This window comes from Arvicanthis niloticus, chromosome 28, assembly GCF_011762505.2.
Source record: "Arvicanthis niloticus isolate mArvNil1 chromosome 28, mArvNil1.pat.X, whole genome shotgun sequence".
NCBI lineage: Eukaryota > Metazoa > Chordata > Mammalia > Rodentia > Muridae > Arvicanthis > Arvicanthis niloticus.
Window position 1 is genome coordinate 21,698,578 of NC_133436.1, and position 19,397 is coordinate 21,717,974.

Here is a 19,397-nt window from a genome sequence, read left to right on the forward strand (position 1 = left end):
ACCTTTCTTCTTCAACTTCCTATCTTAGAGTCAATTAACCCAAAAACTATTCCCACATAAGACTTGGAAAGGGGGAGAAAAATCCTACCTTCTATAACTATTGCATATTTACAAGCAATGTGAAGCCTCTCATTTCACCATACTTCACATCCCCCAATTCCGAGCACAGTAATGGTTACAGATGCTGATAAAGAGCAGGCTGGTGAAGGAGACAGAGAACGGATAATGCTATTAGCCACACTCACAAGAGGAAAAGCCTATCACTGTTGCACAGGGAAGAAAGGGTCCCTGAGTTTTCATGGTTAACCATGCTAAAGGAACTGGTCATCTTTTTTTTAGCTATGCAGACACAAGTCAGAAGAAGGCACTGACCACACAGTAAAATCCACCAGCATCTCGGATACCTTTGAAAATCGAGAGTTTATCCATTTGGTAAAGGTTTTCTTCTGTACATCATTGTGTTCATCTGCAGGAGAGAAAGAAAAGACAAGAAAAAGATGAATGTTTGTAGTAATGGTGACCATTATAAATACAACCATCTCCTTCCTGGGCAGCTTAAGACAGATGTTTGCACAGCAGGAGGCAAGGGACACACAGCTATCAATGAACCCACTGATGAGGCCCACCAACTTATGCAGTAAAGTGAGACTCGGTCACCTCACCCAAGGGTGACCCCATCCCCACTAAAGCCAGAGGGATCACTCCCAGCTACTAAACCCAAGTTTGTGTGCTATAATCCAGACCTTACTTCACAACTGCACATGCAACATTTTCAGTTGCATCTTAAGTATATTATCAAACATGGTAAATTTGTGTGATAGTTTTAATTTTCAGTGTGACAGAATGTAGGATCATCTGAGAAGTGTGTCTGCACAAGGGAGTATATAGAAGCAGTTGGCCTATGGGAATGTGTGTGGTGGACTCTCTTGATTATGCTAGCTGAGAAGACCTGCACCTCAGGGGAATGGCATCATCCAGTTTAAAATCCTAGAGTGCAGAAAACTGGAGCCAGCAAGCAGAACAGCAGGGATTTGTGCATGAATTCTAACTTTGCTCTTGACTGTGGATCCGTGCAACTGCTTAAGACTCCTGCCTGAATCTCCACAACAATGGACTGTAACCTAGAATTGTAAGCCAAATAGATCCTTTCAGGTAATGAAGCTAGACCAACATGTTACGCCAAAAAGTTACTCACTAGAAACTTAAGACTCCATGACTACTCCTTCTTCGCACAACTCCTACCCCTTTCAGAACAAAAAAAAAGGGTATAAGATTTTTAGTCAGTTATCTGACACATTTTCTTGACCAATGGGGGGAAGAGGGGTTATGAGCAACAGAGAATCATAGTGGTTTTAAACTTTAAATACATTTTAGTATTTAATTTATCATGTTTAATTATGTGTATAAGTGTATCTATGGATGGGTATGTGCAGGAGTCCAGAAGAGGGCACCAGATCCTCGGAAGCCAGAGTTACAAGAGGTTATAGGCACCATGTAGGTGCTGAAAACTAAACTACAGCATCCTGCAAGAACAGTATGTGTTCTTAGCCACTTCAGTCCCCCTAGATAAACATTTTCAACTCTGGCCTCAACGACAAATTCATTGTGCAAGGCACAACTAACATCAAACAGCTGAAGAACCCCAAATTTCTTGAAATTGAGCTGAGTGAATGAAGTATTTAAGGAGACTACACGGTACAGACAACAGGAACAGCAAAAAGTAAGATGCATTAGGGACAAATAGATTACACCCTGATCAACTTCTTACATGATTCTGAGTTAAGTATCATAGTGTCATCTACCCTCAAAGTCTTTGTCTGCAAGGTGGAAATAAATGATAACTATATTATAAGGTGTTATGCTGATAAGTAAAGCTTTTCCACAAAGACTTGGGGTGGTTTGAATGAGAATGGCTCCCACAGGCTCATATATTTGAATACTTGGTCTCTAGTTGTTAGTGAAACAGTTTGAGAAGGATTAGGAGGTGTGGCCTCGTTAGAGGAGGTGTGTCACAGAGGGGCGGGATTTGAGGCCTATACCACCCCCAGTTATCTTTCTCTCTGCCTTGAGCTTGTAAGTCAGATATAAGCTCTCAGCTATTGCTCTAGCAATCATACCTGCTGTCTGACCCATGTTCCCTGTCATAATGACCATGGACTCTAACCTTCTAATATGATGAGTCTGATATTAAATGCTTTCTAATATAGGTTGCCTTGGTCATAGTGCTTTGTCAAAGCAGTAGAAAAGTAGCTAAGACACCTGATATTTAGTTTATGGTTGCCAAAAGGATGGCATAACTATGAGCAAACAGGAAAAACAACAGTCCAGTCTTATCACTTCCCATCATATAATTTAAGCACTCTCTCAATTTTCTACTAAAACTAACGAAAGTAATTGCTGGATGAACACCTACAAAGCAGTATGTTGACTACCTGTGAGTAGTTCTGAAAGCTGTTTATATTCCGAATAGTCCAGAAAGCTGTGGGTCCATCTAAGTACCTCACCTATTACGGCACACTTCAGGCAACATCATCACAGGAAAAGACCTGTGTCTTCTGCCATCCATGCACACACCACAAAGACTGCCTTTATTTGGCAAATGAGGACCCTCTAGCTAATAAATAACCCTGCATGCAGTACTACAGTTTAAGAAAGAAGGTCCCCTCAAAGGACCATGTATTAAAAGGCTTCCTTCCCTTTGGATGCATTAGTTGTAAGTACTTAAGTTACTAGAGGAATGTCTTTGAAGGGGATAGGAGGTGCCCCTGCCTCTTTCTCTTCCTCCCCCTTGGCTCTCTACCCATCTTCTCTGCCACCCATTCCTGGCTATTGCCACATGGTACAGAAACAAAAGGTCTATTCAGTCATGGACTCTGATCTTCAGAGATATAGGCAAACATAAACTTTTTCTCCTGTAAGTCAACTTTCTGTCCTGGTCAATTTTTTTTTTTTTTTTTTTTTTTTTTTTTTTTTTTTTTTTTTTTTTTTTTTTTTTTGTCAATTTGACACAAGCTACAGTTATCTGGGAAGAGGAAGCTCATTTGAGAAAACGCCTCTATCAGATTAACTATAGGCAAGTCTATAGGACATTTTCTTGATTATTAATCAATGTGGGAAGGCCCAGCCCATTGTAGATAGTACCATACCAGGCAGGTAGTTATGGCGTATATAAGAAAACAAACTGAACAAGCCAATAAGCAGCATTCCTCTATGGGTTCTACTTTTGTTCATGCTTCCAGGTTCCTACCTTGAGTTCCTGCCTTGGCTTCCCTCCATAAACTATGGCTCAGAATACCTAAGACAAATAAATCTTTTTCTCTCAAGTTTCTTTTGCTCATAGTGTCTTTAAATTTATCTTAGTTATTTCATTATTCGTACAGATAACAAGCTAGCACATCAAGTCAGTGATAAATTTGTGCTCTAGTAGCTTATGGAAAGTGTGCAGATTTGAATGAAAATGGTCCACAAAGGGTCATATGTTTGAATACTTGGTCCACGGCTGGTGGAATTGTTTGAGAAGAACTCAAAGATATGTCACTAAGGGACGGTCTTTTGGTTTCAAAAGCTCATGCCATTCTCAGGTAGCTCTCTCTGCTTCTAGTCAGTTGATGGGAATGTAAGCTCTGAGCTACTGTATTGCTCCAGCACCAGAACCATGCCTGTCTGCCACCACAGTTCCAGCCATGACAGTCATGGATTCTAACCCTCTGGAACTGTGAGTCCCAAATTAATGCCTTCTTTTATAAGTTGCTTTGGTCACTCTGTTTGGCCACAGCCAACAGAAAAGTAACTAAGACAGAAGGAGAATTTATAATTGAAAGGCCATTCCTGTGATAAATATAACAGCTCTAGAAAGAGAGTGTGAGTTTACAGATCCATAAAGGAAACTGGAGAGCAAGCCTAAGGCACACAGGGAATGACAGTATAAAAAGACACTAAGAAGATTCTTGATGTTAATGGTGCTGAAAGGTGACCTACATCCCAGAAAGGACAGTGAAGACAGTCATCAGCCCCTATTCCAGCTTGATACATTATCTGATCGATGCCACAAAGTCATTAATCAAGGAGACTTGCTTACACACACAGAATGCCCCAGCTTTACCATCAAAACCCAGAAGGACAGACCTGACAATACTGCCAGAGCACAAGGCTATACTGGGCACATCTACCCATAAACAGTCACTACACCAGCCTGGCTGAAAAAACTTTAATTTTAAACATCTGTATTTGGGACACTTAACATAATAACATTCCACGACTCTAAAGGACGTTTACTTTTGTAAATCTTGCTGTATCCACCATTCTTTAATCCTATGAATAAGAAGTAGAAAGTTCATAAGTAAATATTCTCTTACTTTCATAATATTCACACAATTTAAGAATCCTTTACAGCCAGACAATGGTAGCATATCCCCTGGTCTACAGAGTGAATTCTAGGATAGCCAGGGCTACACAGATAAACCCTGACTCAAAAAACAACAACAACAACAAACAAACAAATCCTGACAATAAAAATAAGGAAAGTGGAAAGTACTCACAGAAATCTAACAAAATATCTCAAAATAACATTTCAAAGTTTCAACTTCATGAACATATTAAGTCTAGCGATATAGCCCAGTGGTAGTGAATATGCTCAATCCCCAGAAGGGTGGGGTGTTGGGAGTAATTAAAGTACCTAACAATGCACACATTTTTCTCTGTAGGTTGGCCAAAGAAGGGAGTAGCTACCACTTTATCTTCCTATGTCATCAGCTGTATAATAATATCAAATCTTAAAATAAAGTCCCACATAAAGAGATGTTTAGAGGAACAAAGCAATGTTTCCTCTAACATAGCCTAGAAATTTTTAGTCAAATCAACACCTATCTGTATCTCAGTTCCTGATATGAAATGGAGTGTTTGGCTATTAAAGATAATACCCAGCTATTCAAAAATATTCCAAAATGTACAGCTATTTATATTCCTGAAACAACTGGAAGTGGAGGAAAGATTTGTATTCAATACATCCATAGGTTGCCCACTCCACGGCCCATTCTCCTCTCCTCTCCAACCACATGACCTACAAAGATTCAGTGAATGAACAAGACATAGCCTGAGGCTTTTCAGTCATGAAAAATATAAAACGTGTGGAACAGGGAGGGAGAGCCCTTCCAAAGAACACGAGATGGGTTCCTAGAACCTGTGTTGGACAGGTGCCTCTAGCTCAAAGGAACCATGAACCTTTGGCTTCCTTGGATACTTGTATTCATGCACACACACACACACACACACACACACACACACACACACACGTACACACACATCTGTAATTAAAAATAATATACTTTTTAAAGAAAAAAGAATGAGGAGCCCTTGCTAGTATAGTAACTGCCCTCCATGTCACAATGTACTGTGGGGAGCTGACAGAAGGCGGCTATTATCCTTGCAGCCATCTTGAGCCATATACCCTGACAAGAAACTTGTTTTCAACAGCCTACAACAGCTGAGCACACTCTGATAACATCCTGTTTTATATATCCAGGATTTCTCCTTGGGTGTGTGAGCCTTAAAGTTGTGAGACTTAAGGGCGTGACTTGAGGAGTCAGACTTATAAAAGATGAGAGGCAGACAGAAGAAAGAGACTGGAAACTTGAAACTTGGAGGCACTAGAGACTAGGAACTCGAGACTTGGAACTTGGACTAGGAACAAGAAACTTGGAAAGAGAAAAGAAGAGAGACTTGAGAATAAACAGGACTGAATCACACTCTGTCTGGTCTCCATTTTTCGCGTCTGTCCTCAATCTCTCTCTTGCTGAACCCTGACCCTCGGACCGGAGCAGCAGTGCAGTCTCTGACAATTTAGCCCCCAAAGCTTTTGGCAGTGCGGGTTCCAACATCTGGCAGAGCGGTCCCTGACAATGTACTAAATAATCCTGGCCCAAACTCCTTATGAGTAAGTCAGAAACAAGTGAAAATCTTGTTATCATCTATCCTTCATCTTCCTAGAAAATGGCACGGAGTTCGAAGAGCCTCACTGGGGATGTAGTCCATGACAGAGTGATTGCCTGGCATTCCTCAAGATGCAGGAGCAACTCTAGTTCCACAGAAAAGATCAAAGAGCTTCAATAGTCTCAAATGAAGTCTGGAAAAATGCTTCAACAGGTAAAGGTGCTTACTGCCAAGCCTGGTGATCTGCTTTGATTTCTTGGACCCACTCAGTGGAAGGAGAAAGCAGAGTCCTGAAAATTATCTTCTGATCCCTGTAAATACACCATGGCACAGATGCACACCCACACAGTCACCAAATGAATAAATGCAAATATAAGGAAAGACGGAGGACTGAAGAGATGGCTCAGCAACTAAGAGCACTTTCTGCTCTTCCAGTTCCCAGGACCCTCCTTGGGCGGCTCATGACCACCTATAACTCCAGCTTCAAAGCATCCAACACCATCATCTTCTGGCCTTCATAGGCACCTGCATTCACATGGCATACACACACACACACACACACACACACACACACACATGCACACACAACCTTAGAAAAAAATTGAACAGTTCCTATTACAGTTCTCAGCATCAAACAGACCGATTAATTGGCTTAATTCCTAAACCCCCCCCCCCAAAAAAAATAGAAACACATAATATAGCCCCTCATCTAAATAAGCTGATCACATACTGACCGAATTAGAAAGAACAATGCATGCAGCGGATCCACCTCCTCAACATGTATTCTTTCAAGGTCCCAAACTTAAACCAATGTTTTCATTAGACAGGAATTTTAGAATTCCCTTCTGAGAGCCTTTGCTGTCTTAACAAATCTTACCATCAGTGACCTTTCTGCATTAGGTAAAAAGGCACGGGGCTGAATTAGGAGAAGAAAAATGTGTTAAACCCCTTAAGGCTGCCGCTCCCAATTCTTCTAAATATTTTGCTCTTTTTAAATACTCCTGACATGCTCACACAAATCCAAGGGCCAGCGATGCTGCCTGGCCCTGAATTTTATTGCTGTAATCTGTGAAACAAGAAACACCAATGAGACCAGTAAAGACTTTGAGGTTTAAAATGGCTTCAGTTCAGAAGCTCAAATGTATAAAGAAATAAATATCTCTTAATAGAACTTTGTCATGAGGGGCTAGGGAGACGGTTAGTAGGTCAAGTGCTGGACACAAAAGAATACAGACCCAAGTTCAGATCCTCAGCATATGTGTGAAAAACCAAGCATGGTAATACACGCCGGTAATCCCCGTCCCGGGGAAGCAGAGATGGGATCCCAGGGGCTTGCTAGCCAGACAGTCTAACTTAAGTGGTTCTCAACCTGTGGGTTGTGATCCCTTTGTGGGCTGAATAACCTTTCCACGGAGGTGATCTAAGACCACTGTGCAGAGCAGATATTTACATTATATAGTACAAAACTACATGAAGTGGAAACAAAAATAATTTTATAGTTGGGGTTCACCACAACATATTAAAGGGCCACAACATTAAGAAGGCTGAGAGCCACTGGTCTAGCAGAATTAGGTAAATTCTAGATTCAGTGAAAGACCCCAACTCCCAAAAAATTAGAGGGTGGTTGAAGAAGCCACTCAACATTGACTCTGGCATCACAAACATGTACACACACAAAAGTAAATAACACACATATACACCTCTTTTCGACAGACAGACAAACAGACAGACAGACAGACAGACAGACAAACAGAGCCATAATGAAACCATTTAACATTAAGAGGAAAGCAGCATCCTCCTATCATATTTTGAAGCCATTTAATAGTGGCCAACTGGCTGGCCCTAACCTGAGTTCAACAAAATTCAAGCATTCAGAAGAGAAATGTCAACTATAAGAAATGTCTGGCTGGATGCTTTAGAACTTGCACCGGCTTTATTAATGAAAGCCTCTTTCACAGATCTAACATGTCCTAGAAAGTGAGGATAATCACAGAAGCAACAAGAACGCTCAGCCTACAGCCCACTTCCTTGTGCTCTGGGCCCTCCCCATGAGTGACCCTTAAAACACCATGATGAGACACAGACTCTACTCTCTTCTCTCTTGTCTTCTGTGCTCTCTAAATAAACCAAGCCATTTATTCAGAGACTATGCATTTAAAATACCATACATAAATAGCAAGTATCTAATAAAATTTGTAACATGGAATCTTTTCATAGACAAAGAACTCCCCCAACCAGAGTACTTTAAGACTCTGAGCATACTCTCAACGGGAAGGGGAAAAAAAAAAAAAAAAAAAAAAAAAAAGGTTGACATTAAAAGGGTAGTCTTCAGAGTGATCCAAACTAACTACTGAAACGCTGAGAGCTTGTTAGGTCTCTAGTCAGGGCAATGAGAAACATAGAACTGCACTTTTCCTGTTTTACTTTCTGGAGCAACCTAAGCTTAACTTGAAAGAATGTGCAAGATTTATAGGAACCCGACACTGCCTTAAACCTTCTCTCTAGAGGTGCATTTTTGGAAAGAAATAAATCCTTAAAGTCTTGAGTCTTGGGGGTAGGGATTCAGCTAACTTACAGGTAGAGGGCTAGCCTAGAATGCACACGGCTCTAGGGACAGTCTCTGACACTGAAAGAGAATGTTTGCAATGTGGGAAACACCAAGCTCAGTCTGTGTCACAAACATACCAGAATAAGCACTCTCGTGGGAGGGAGCCCGGCCATGATCACAAATGCTTCCCTTCGGATTTTTGTGAACCTTTTATTTAATCAATTGGGATAGCACAGAATGAGAGGAGGCTACTCAGGGAGAGAGTGACAATGGGAGTCACTGACTTTTTTTTTAATGACTGACAAGAGATTAAACTAACTCATGAAGTAAAATTCCTATGCAGTTGGACCACTCGTGTCACCGTCACCGTTATCCTCACTAACTAGGAAATCTCAAGGCAGGGTGCTCATTTCCATCTACAAACAATTCGAGATGTATGGAAACTCAGCAAATGAACGTTTTAAAAACTTAACCCAGACAACATCTCAGTGATCTACCGTCAGCCTTTGCATGCTTTCTGCTTGTCAACAACAGAAATATATCCTTACGTCTCTCAGTCATCATAGACCAGTCTCATTTCAATTCATTTATTCTATTAGTTTTCCCATATTGAAAGGAATCCTTTAAATCCTTCATATATTTATAAAATAGCACAATAATTTTTTTTTTCAAAAATTCCGCAATTCTCACAAAAGGTTGGAGACCCCATCTTGGCCATCCAGGCCTGTAATTCTATCACTAGGAAGGAATATGCAGAGTGAGGGTAAGCTTAAGGCCAGATTGGACCATCTTGAAAAATATTAATAAAATATCTTCTACCTTTTGACAGGGTTTGTCTTGGTAACAGCCCTGACTGACCCAGAGCTCACTTTGTAGACCTGGCTGGCCTTGAACTCACAGAGATCCACATGGCTCTGCCTCCAAGTAAAGGTGTGTCTGACCAAAAAAATAATTCTTTAAAAAAGAGAACAATGTTGTTAGTAGCAAATATCTCATACCATTTGTAATATTATTTTTCTATATACCTGATATACAAAATATTTTTCATCTTTGTTTTACATTTATCTTGTGTGTGTGTGTGTGTGTGTGTGTGTGTGTGTGTGTGTGTGTGTGTGTACACATCAGTGCACACATGCACCATAGGTGTAGGAAGATGAGAGAACAACTTGTTAGCACAGGTTCTCTTCATCCATCATGTAGGTCCCTGGGATCGAACTCAGGTTGTCAGGCTTAGCAGTAAGCACTTTACCCACCAAGCCATCTCACCAGCACAATATGTGAACAACATACACACACCACTGTGCTGGTCATCGTCCCCCTGCAACAACCCAAGCACCAGGGGAGTCTGCACCTTTCTGCCATTTGTCTTCTGAAGTACATTTTTCATATTTTGTCTTAACACCCCTGTATAATGCCTACCATATAATTAGGAGATCTCAGCCACAAAACACACAATATCGTGTGTCTATTACTTTAAAAGTAAAAGGCTTGTGTTCAAGAAGCTCTCAAGAAATTCTCAAGATCTTAAGTTGACAACTAATATTTATCATGAATTTAAGTAGGCAAAAATATGTAATTTCTAGCTGCAATTTTTTCTCATTAAATAATAGAGGATGACTCTTCTGTTCCGTGTCTTGACTACTCGTGCCTGTCAAACTAATCAGCTATATCACACTTCAATTTCTGGCAAGAGAAGGAGGACTTCAGTTTTCTATTTAAAAATCACATTGACTATATACATATATAAAATACACACACATACATACAGGTAAATGGGTGGATGGGTGGGTCGATGGGTGGGTAGGTAGGTAGGTTTGGTGCATAGATGGATCGGTGGGTGGCTCAGTGAATGAGTGAGTAGATAGGTGAGTAAATGGATGGATGGATGGATGGATGGATGGATGGATGGATGGATGGATGGATGGATGGATGGATGGGTAGATGAGTGAATGAGTTGGTGGATGGGTGAGTGGATAGGTGGATGAATGGTGGCTGGGTACAAAGACTTATCCAGGATGTAACTGTGAATTCTGCTTGCACTGAGTGTCTGGCAGCAGTGCACTATTGCATGAGTTGGTAAAGCTGGGAGGTACAATGTTCTTTCCACAACAGGACAGGAAACAATGAAAGGCAGAAAAAGTGAAGGAAGGTACCTAAGATACAGCCTGGGACCTAACCAGAAGAGGGTTCATGGCCACAGAAGCCCGGAAGACTTCAGGGTGCCTCAGTTGTTCCAATCTAGAATAAACTGATGAATGGTGAATATATTCCTTAGACATCCCATGCCATCAGTTAAACAGAAAACAAGCCCTTCAGCCTAGATGCTAAATCCATAAGGGTCCTGTCAGCCATTAGCTGGAAGGGTTTGAGTTATCTGATGCCAATTACAACATGACCCTAAATTATATTGCCAAAATGGTGCTATCTAGAGAAATGTCATATACTGGTAACATTATAGAATTTCTGGCTTTGTTTTGGTTTTGGTTCTTTTGGAGATGGTAGAGATTTAAACATAAGACCTCATCAGATATTCAAGGCAAGGACTCAATAGGCTGAATCCCTAGCCCTGTTTGTTTGTTTGTTTGTTTGTTTTAATTTGCTTTTAGTGCATTGGTGTTTTGCCTGCATGTATTTCTGTGTAAGGGTGTCAGACCCCTAGAGTTGGAGTTACAGCCAGCAGTGGGTGCTGGGACTTGTACCTGGGTCCTTTGGGAAAGTGGCCAGTGTGGTCAGTGCTCTCAACCACTGAGCCATCTCTCCACCCACCCCCACCCCCCAGTGACGTTTTCATTCTGCTTTTTTGAGATAGTGTCTCACTAGTTGCTCAGGCTGGTCTTGGGTTTACAGTATCATCTAGGCTGTGATTCTTCAGCCTCAACTGAGGAAGTAGCAGACATTATAAGCCTGTATCTCCAGGCCTACCTTGATGTAAAAACTTTTAAAATATCTACTATCCACACTTTAAAAAAAAAAAAAAAAAAAAAACAGTAAAGTTCATTTTAATATATGTGCTATTTTCTAGTTCATTTTTTATTTATCCCACTACATCTAAAACGCCGTTTCAGCACATACTCAATATTTTACCGTGTATTAACATCTAACACCCTTTCTCATACTAAGACTTTGTGGTTCAGTGTGTATTTTATTTCCAGCCCCATCTGAATCTGGACCAGCCACACTGCAGATACCCAACAGCCAACACTGTGGAAGGTCAGCTCAGCTCTAGAATCTCTCTGCATTTACTGTAACTAAAGCCTTGGCGCCCTGCAGAAGGACAGAGAGAAATGGCTTATCGCTTCTGCTAACTGGCTGCCTGACAGCTAAGAAGCCCAGTGCTGATATTGACTGGTTTGTGACTGCCAATGTTGGTGGCAACATTTTATCTAAAACTTGCCTCCATTCAAACTTGGGAGGATGGACGGATACTCCTATAGCTCATTGTCAGGCACTTGGAGCTAATATTGTCAACCAAAAGTAACAGAAAATGTAACAGTGTGAATGGTTATTTTGGCTTAGGTCCTTTTTAGAACTTCTGCCCCTTGTAAATGAATAAACAAAAGAAACTTTGCAGTGGCCAGTAACAATCTCATCTCCTACTCTGTAAGTGGCAGTTAGTTGTAGACATATTTTGTCGAAAACACTATACAAAAAGCCAAATAATGACATTTACTGAGTATCTTAGTTGCTGCTCTGTTGCTGTGGAGAGACACCATGACCCAGGCATCTCTTATAAAGAAAGCATTGAACTGGGGACTTGCTTTTAGCTTCAGAGGATTAATCCATAAACATCATGGCTGAAAATGTGGTGGCACACAGGCAGGCATCCTGATTCACAGGCAGAGAGAAAGATACTGGGCCTGACATGGACTTTAGAAACCTCAAAACACACCTTTAAGTCCAACCAATTCCAACAAAGCCATACCTCCTGATCCTTCCCAAACAGTTCCACTTACTGGCAATCAGTCACTCAAGCATTTGAGGCTATGGGGACTGTTTGCATTCAAACCACTATACTGTGTGTCTACTATGCATGATTTCCCAAACAAGCATTGTTAGCATTTTCAAGAAGGTAGTGGTTTTGGACTTGACAGATAGCTCAAGTATAGTACTTGGTTAATAGGGATGAAGACCTGAGTTCAACTCCCCAAAACCCACATAAAATAATCCAAATATGGTAATACAGGCTTGGGATCCCAGCATGAGAGAAGCAGAGGCAGGTAGGACCTTAGGGCTGATTGGCCAGCCTGAATGGAAAGTTCCAGGTCTCAGAAAAACAGCTCCTGAGTAATGGCACCAAAGGTCATCCTATGGCCTCTATATGCATGTGCTTCTGTATACTGTGCACATACACACACACACACACACACACACACACATACAAAGAAGGTATGATTATTGTTGACAGAAAGGGATAAGACAGGTATTGAAAATAATAGGCAATTGTAACTACTATGTTAGGTAGAGATATATTCAGAATTATATGGGAAAGGTATCTCTTGATTGTTGCTCGAGGTGTGTGAATGGGCAAAAAGAGCATTTATGAGAAAGTGAATAGCGACAGGCAAGCCCTAATGGATGGAAACAGATGAAATGAGAGTGGAATAAGCCATTTGCTTTCACTGTGCAAGCATGCAACATGATCGAAGGTGACTTTAGTGAAACTGGTATTTTTAAAAAAAGAATGGATTCAGAACCATTTTTCCCTTAAACATCATATGCATACATGACTATACATGAATGACTACAAAGCCGAGAAATAAATTACGGCTGTATTTCTAAAGAGATTCTAAGTCATTCTTATACTCAATTGTATTAATTTCTATATTTTCTCAGTTTTATAAAAAATATGTACAACAGAATCACAAGGCTTCTGTCCTATTAAAAAAAAATGCATTTTCATCTACTTCGCACTTGACATGTAAGGAACAGAGAAGTTGATGACCAAGAAACCACCTGGGCTGGCAGGTCTGCATGTCTATGCTGATAGGAATACTAAGAATAAGGCCCCCCATCAGTATCTGTAACTACAGATAGGTAGGCAGGATCTAGACTGGAGGGAGATACTGACATGTCTGTAGGTAAGAAGAAAGGTCCCATGCAGAAATCAAAAGGAGAAAATGAACCCTACTCTGTTTTACAGTGAAGCTCATATTTTTATGAAACAGAAACACACCAGATTAAACTGCTTGTATTTGTACCTGATTTACTAGTGGGCATTACATTTCAGTCTGTTGATGTAACTAAGTATAAAACAACTGCATCTAAGGAAACCATAAATCCCCAAGTCAATTTGGTAGAGAAACTCTGAGCAAGAAGAAGTAAAAACCACACAGCTTACAACTTTTGCAAAACAAAGCAAATTAAAAAACACTCAAGTACTAACCAACAAAATGACAATTATGAAGATGGAAACGGCTAATAATAATAGTAATAATAATAATAATATAATGTACAAGGGTACCATGAACAGATCACTGCCAGCCCTTAGACTTTCTCAATGGTCCAAGACTTTAGCACTGTCAGAAAAACAATACAAACAGGAGGGAGAACGGGACATGTCTGCCATTTGGCCCTGTACTTTAATGGCATGTCACCTGCTACAAATATGTTTAAATTTTTAAATGTTGTTCATGATTTTTTTTCTTTTCTCTACTTGAAGGTTTTTATGTTGGGTCATAATTTAAAACTGAAGTATAATACCACAAATATGAAGCGGGGTTGGTAAGATGACTTTCATGGTAAAGTTGCTTTGTTTGCAAGTCTGATGACCTGAGTTTAATCCCTGGACCCTTACAAAGGTGGAAAGACAGAATCCTTAGACTTCCACACATGCATCACATGTGGAGAAGAATCATTAAAATGATTATTTTAATAGTAATTTTAAAATAATTAAAATTTCAAAACAGCAAGTTCACTGAAATGCAATCTTTTGTCCAAGATAAATATTTATAAGAAGCTGGAAAAAGTGTCAGGAAGGAACACTGTGTTCCCCTTCAGAAGTCAAGAGAAAAGATTCCTTCCCATGAATCTCCTTGAGAAATTAGCCCATGTAGTACAGACCTCTGCACTTTGAGGTGGCACAAAATGATATGTAGAGCATTCCCATGAGCTACTAAATAAAGTGGGTTTTTTTTTGTTTTTTTTTTTTTACTTGAAATGCCTGATAGGACTGGGCAAGGACAAGATGACATCCATAGTGCAGGCAAACACTGATCCCACTTCAAACTCAAATCTTTCCTCCAGAGTGCTGACATTCATATAATATCCTTGATGTCATTATCAAAATAATGGTTCTCAGGGTCCTACCTCTGTTGATACAGTGCTTGCCTAGAAAGCATGAAGCCCTGGGTTCAATCCCCAACACCCCATAAACATGGCAAGTCTTTAATCCCAGCACACAGAAGATAAGACAGGAAGATTGTTGTAAGTGAAGAGTCTGGCCTGAGCTACAATGTAAGTCCCTGTCTCAAAAAACAAGTAAATGTCAAAAAAAAAATTATAGGGGCTGAAGATATGGCTAATTGGTTAAGAGCAGTGGCTGCCCTTCCAGAGAACATGGGTCTTATTCCCAGCATCCACAAGGCAGCTCACAATCACCTGTAGCCCCACCTCTAGTGGTTCCAGTGCCCTCTTCTGGTCTCCAAAGGTTCCTGGCATTCACATGGTGCACAGACACTCAAGGAGGCATAACACTGGTGCACATAAAGTAAAATTGTAAATTTTATACCATCACAGAGAATAGCAAATTTGATAACCATCTTCTGCATGAACTAGCTCTTTGTTTTTCTCCCCCACACATGCCTCTTGAAGGCATCAAAAAGTTCAGCTCTGTCTCACAACTGAAGATTAGAAGGTAAAGTGGAAATTTCTGGTTTCTTCAGAAACTCAGTTATGTCATATGATGTTTTGCTGGGGCAGACAGGTGAAAGGATATTTTGCTGAAGCAGACACGTGAGAGGACTTCTCCACATGTGATGCATGTGTGGAAGTCTAAGGATTCTGTCTTTCCACCTTTGTAAGGGTCCAGGGATTAAACTCAGGTCATCAGACTTGCAATGTCTGATGTGTGATGTTTACAAAGAATATAAATATGACCACAGACAGTGAGAAGAGGCTCTTGTGCGCCTTTCGTTGTGTTGCTAATCTTCGATTGTTGTGACTTCATAGAAAGTAACTCTCCAAAGAACTTCTCAAGATACTCTAGTGGCTTCTTGTCACTTCCTCGGACTCCATCTAATTGGTGGAGCCTTGAGGTTTCTTCTGGATTGAACTGTTATTGCTGATCCGTGAATGGCATCTGCCTAGTCTGCTGGAGTGCTGACAATGAGGATTGGAAGAGCCCCAAAGAACAATTTCTAAACAGGTCTATAAACCTCATTTCCTAGTAACCTTTCTTTCCCCACTACCTCTAGTGGGTGATGATCTAGAAGGGAGGTTGAAGCAGTTAAGAACCCTTATTCAAGTTGGTTTTTAAAAATCTAAGCCTACAAGAAGGACCCTTTTTTCATGGTTGCGGTTCTGAACTAAGTGATCTTACAGCTAATAATCCTATCAAATTTCCACTCCCACATTCTTAGATTGGAGGAGCCTTATCATTGGCTCAGTCTTAGAACAACAACAAATGCATTCTCTCTAGGGCTGGGGTTTCCTTCAGAACACTCTCACTGCTAAATCGTTTATGCAAGAGAGCAGAGCCTCAGTCAGTCATTCAAGTTCACAGCAATGTGGCTTTCAAAGAGTGGAAATGTCCAATCTCTTTTCTCATTTCCTTCCTGATGAAATGCCAAGGACATGTGCCCTTTTGTGCCAAAGTGATGCAATGGCCAGTGCATTCTGGGAACATTACAATGTGTTTATTGCCTTCCTTCCTCGAGCTCACAGATTGTGTCAAAGATAATTCATAACGAAAGTTTTTTTTTTCTTGTTTGAATGAGTGGCCCTAACAATAAACCTGGATGTTTAATCATTCATCAGAGTTTTAGCAGTTTCTGCTGGGTGACAGTGAACCAACCACCATGACTAGAGGGCTTGTACAAGGTGCTTGCCGCAAAGCAGGCTGGGTTACATAACACAACCCAGTCTCAAAAGCCCAAACAATAATGGCAACAGCAAACTGAAAACGGTGTAAGAAATAAAACACAGGAACTGAATGCAGACTCTTGGATTTGACATACTTGTGCCCATAAAGGTACTTACTATTCATGATATCAAAAGTTCTTTAAGAGAATTAGCAAGACATGAACAATTGCATGGTCCTCACAAACAATATTGTACAAGATATGTTACACAGGGGCGAACGTTTGAGTCACTGTAACAAGTGACATGTGCCCATCACATAAACACAGTTGTTCTGTAAATCCACTATCAAAGCAGTCACATGTATAGAGATTAAAAAGTGGAATGGTAGCTTCCAAGGACTGAGAGGAGAGATGTGAGAGAAATTAACTAATGTCAATGGGTATAGAGTTTAAGCTTTGCAATATTAAGAGTTTGGAAAAGATGACTGTAATAGTCGTACACTGCAATAGGAATATATACTTTAAGCGGTGAATGTTATGTACAGGCTACTGAAAATTTTTTTTTAAAAAAAATGGGAGAAAGCACATGCAACAAGTATTTTTCATTGTCATTTCAGTGTGAGTGGTTTTAGTTTGCTTTTTGTTTCTGTTTTCTGAGACAGAATTGTACTCAGTGTTTCAAGCTAATCTAGAACTCATCATGTCGGCCAGTAATTTCCCTACCACAGCCTCCTGAGTAACCAGATTAGAGATGTGAGACACCATGCCAAGCTCAGTGTGATTTCTGTTCATTGATTTAATAAGATAGGTATTTTGTGGCAGGGGTAATGCGCATGAGTGCAGGTGACCAGAGGTGTTGGATCCCCTGGAGCAGGGAGTACAGGAAGTATCGAGCAACTAGATGTTGGTACTAAGAACTGAATTCAGATCCTCTGCAAGAGCAGTACACACTCTTATCTGTGGGGCCATCTGTTAGGAGCCGCAATATAATCTGCCACCCCAAGTTGGCGCTACATTGATCTGCGCAGTTGCTAGGCTGAGAGGCGTGCCATAGTCACTGAATGTTGGGTGGTGAGCGAACAGCCAATCAGAAGTGAATACGTCACTCTAGACTGTACTTAAGCGAGACCCCTTCCACAGCTCACCCCTTTCCGCGCCTCTCCGCGTTTCCCCACGTGTGTGAGACAGATTAAAAGCCTCGTTTTGCAGTAACTACCCGATCTCTGCGTCTCGTGCTTTCTCTCCCACGGATGCAAGGCTCAGGGGGGCGCGATAGAGCCATCTCTCCGGCAGCTTCAGAGTAATGTTTAAAGGAGACTCCCATGATGCTCTAGCACAACCATTCCGCAACACAGCAATAAAAAGAATCTTCTTCTTGTTTCCAGTGTCTTCTTTTAAAAACTCAAACTTTCAACATCTCTCGTTTTGCTTTGAGACAGGGTCTTACCCTACAGCCTAGGCTGGTCTGGAACTCATGACCCTTCTTCAAGGAACATATTAAATGTTGTGCTCCACAACAGCCAATGTTTAATATGTTCCTCAGGAATATTAGGAATATTAGCACCGGGTAGCCTAAATTTTATAATCAGAATAGGCTTTACTGTGAAAGAGGAACCTATCTATCTGCTCAAGGTCATTGTAGTGGACGGGGCTGGTAACCAGCACACACACACACACACACACACACACACACACACACCACACAACCTTTCCACCTTCCTATTTACAAGATTATTCCTGGGTTTTGCCCCTCCAGTAAGGTGGATGGTTAAGACACCCACCTGCTCTTGCAAGCAGGGATAGCTCCATGGCCCTTCTAGCCAGGCACAGAGCTTACTGAGTAGACAACCCAAGAAAGCTACTATTTCCCTGACAGGGTGAGCAGAAATGGGTGACAGTGAAACACCCTGCTGTTGGGCTTCCCCCTTAGCCAGGTCCAATCAAATCACCAGCTCTGACTTTCCTATCTATAGACCAAAGTTGACTTGAGAAAAAGAATCAATTCCTTACAAACCCCCAGAGAAAGTCTCCCTACGTCCCATTTAACTTAGTTATAATGCAACTGAGATCAATCTGAGAAAGAATTTCAGGAATACTCCTGGCATGCAAGATGTAGTGAGAACACTCTCCCTCTCTAAAATTGACATTAATAAGAATGAAATGTAACAGCCCATGTGACATGTCCTTCTTATTGATTGAAGAAATCTCGAAAAGACAGAAAATTGAAATAATGAGATGAATCCATTGACTAGGAGGTCACAGGCTCCAGCCACAAACCCTGTCTTCTCATACTAAAACTCACATTTACGAACAGCTTACTTCTTGCCAAACTCCCTGTTCACTTCAAACACATTCCCACTCCACCTTAAATAGCCCTTAACAAAGAATACATAGGAACACGTTTTTAAGGGTTTATTTTTATCTATATATTAGATAAAATAATAATTAGATGTGGGTGTGCTTGTATGCTTGTTGGTTTTGGTATAAGTGTAGGGACGTACGTGTGCATGAGCATATGCAACCGTGTGTGCATGGAGGCCAGAAGAGAGGTGCTTTGGAGTTATAATCACAGCTGTGCAGGGATGCTGAGCTCTGAACTTCCATCCTCTGAACTTCGAAGCAAGTGTTCTTAACCACTGAGCCATCCTACCAGGTTTAAGGACGGTTTGTTTCTTTGTTTAATTTCTATTTTATTTTATGCGTATGAATGATTTGCCTGCATGTATGTATGTATGTGCACGATGTGCGTGACTGGAGCCCAAGGAGGTCAGAAGAGGACATCAGATCCCCTGGAACTGGAGTTATAGATGATTGTCAACCACTGCATGCATGCTGGGAACTGAATCCAGGGGCTCTACAAGAGCCATTTCTCCAGCCCCGGGGAACTGTATTTTGATAGCCTT

General features: G+C 40.9%; 1 protein-coding gene across 10 annotated transcripts in view; it reads right to left on the minus strand.

The window, feature by feature from the left end:
- Utrn (utrophin) overlaps nt 1–19,397 on the minus strand; it is a 493,014-nt gene that overhangs the window by 383,604 nt on the left and 90,013 nt on the right. For 8 of the 10 annotated variants that reach the window (XM_076926858.1, XM_076926860.1, XM_076926859.1 and 5 more), the window contains one exon: nt 405–466. In XM_076926858.1, the coding sequence (XP_076782973.1) occupies nt 405–466 (62 nt within the window). Of the gene's footprint in view, nt 1–372; nt 467–19,397 lie in introns of all 10 variants that reach the window. The other 2 variants (XM_076926864.1, XM_076926863.1) reach the window with 1 other exon arrangement.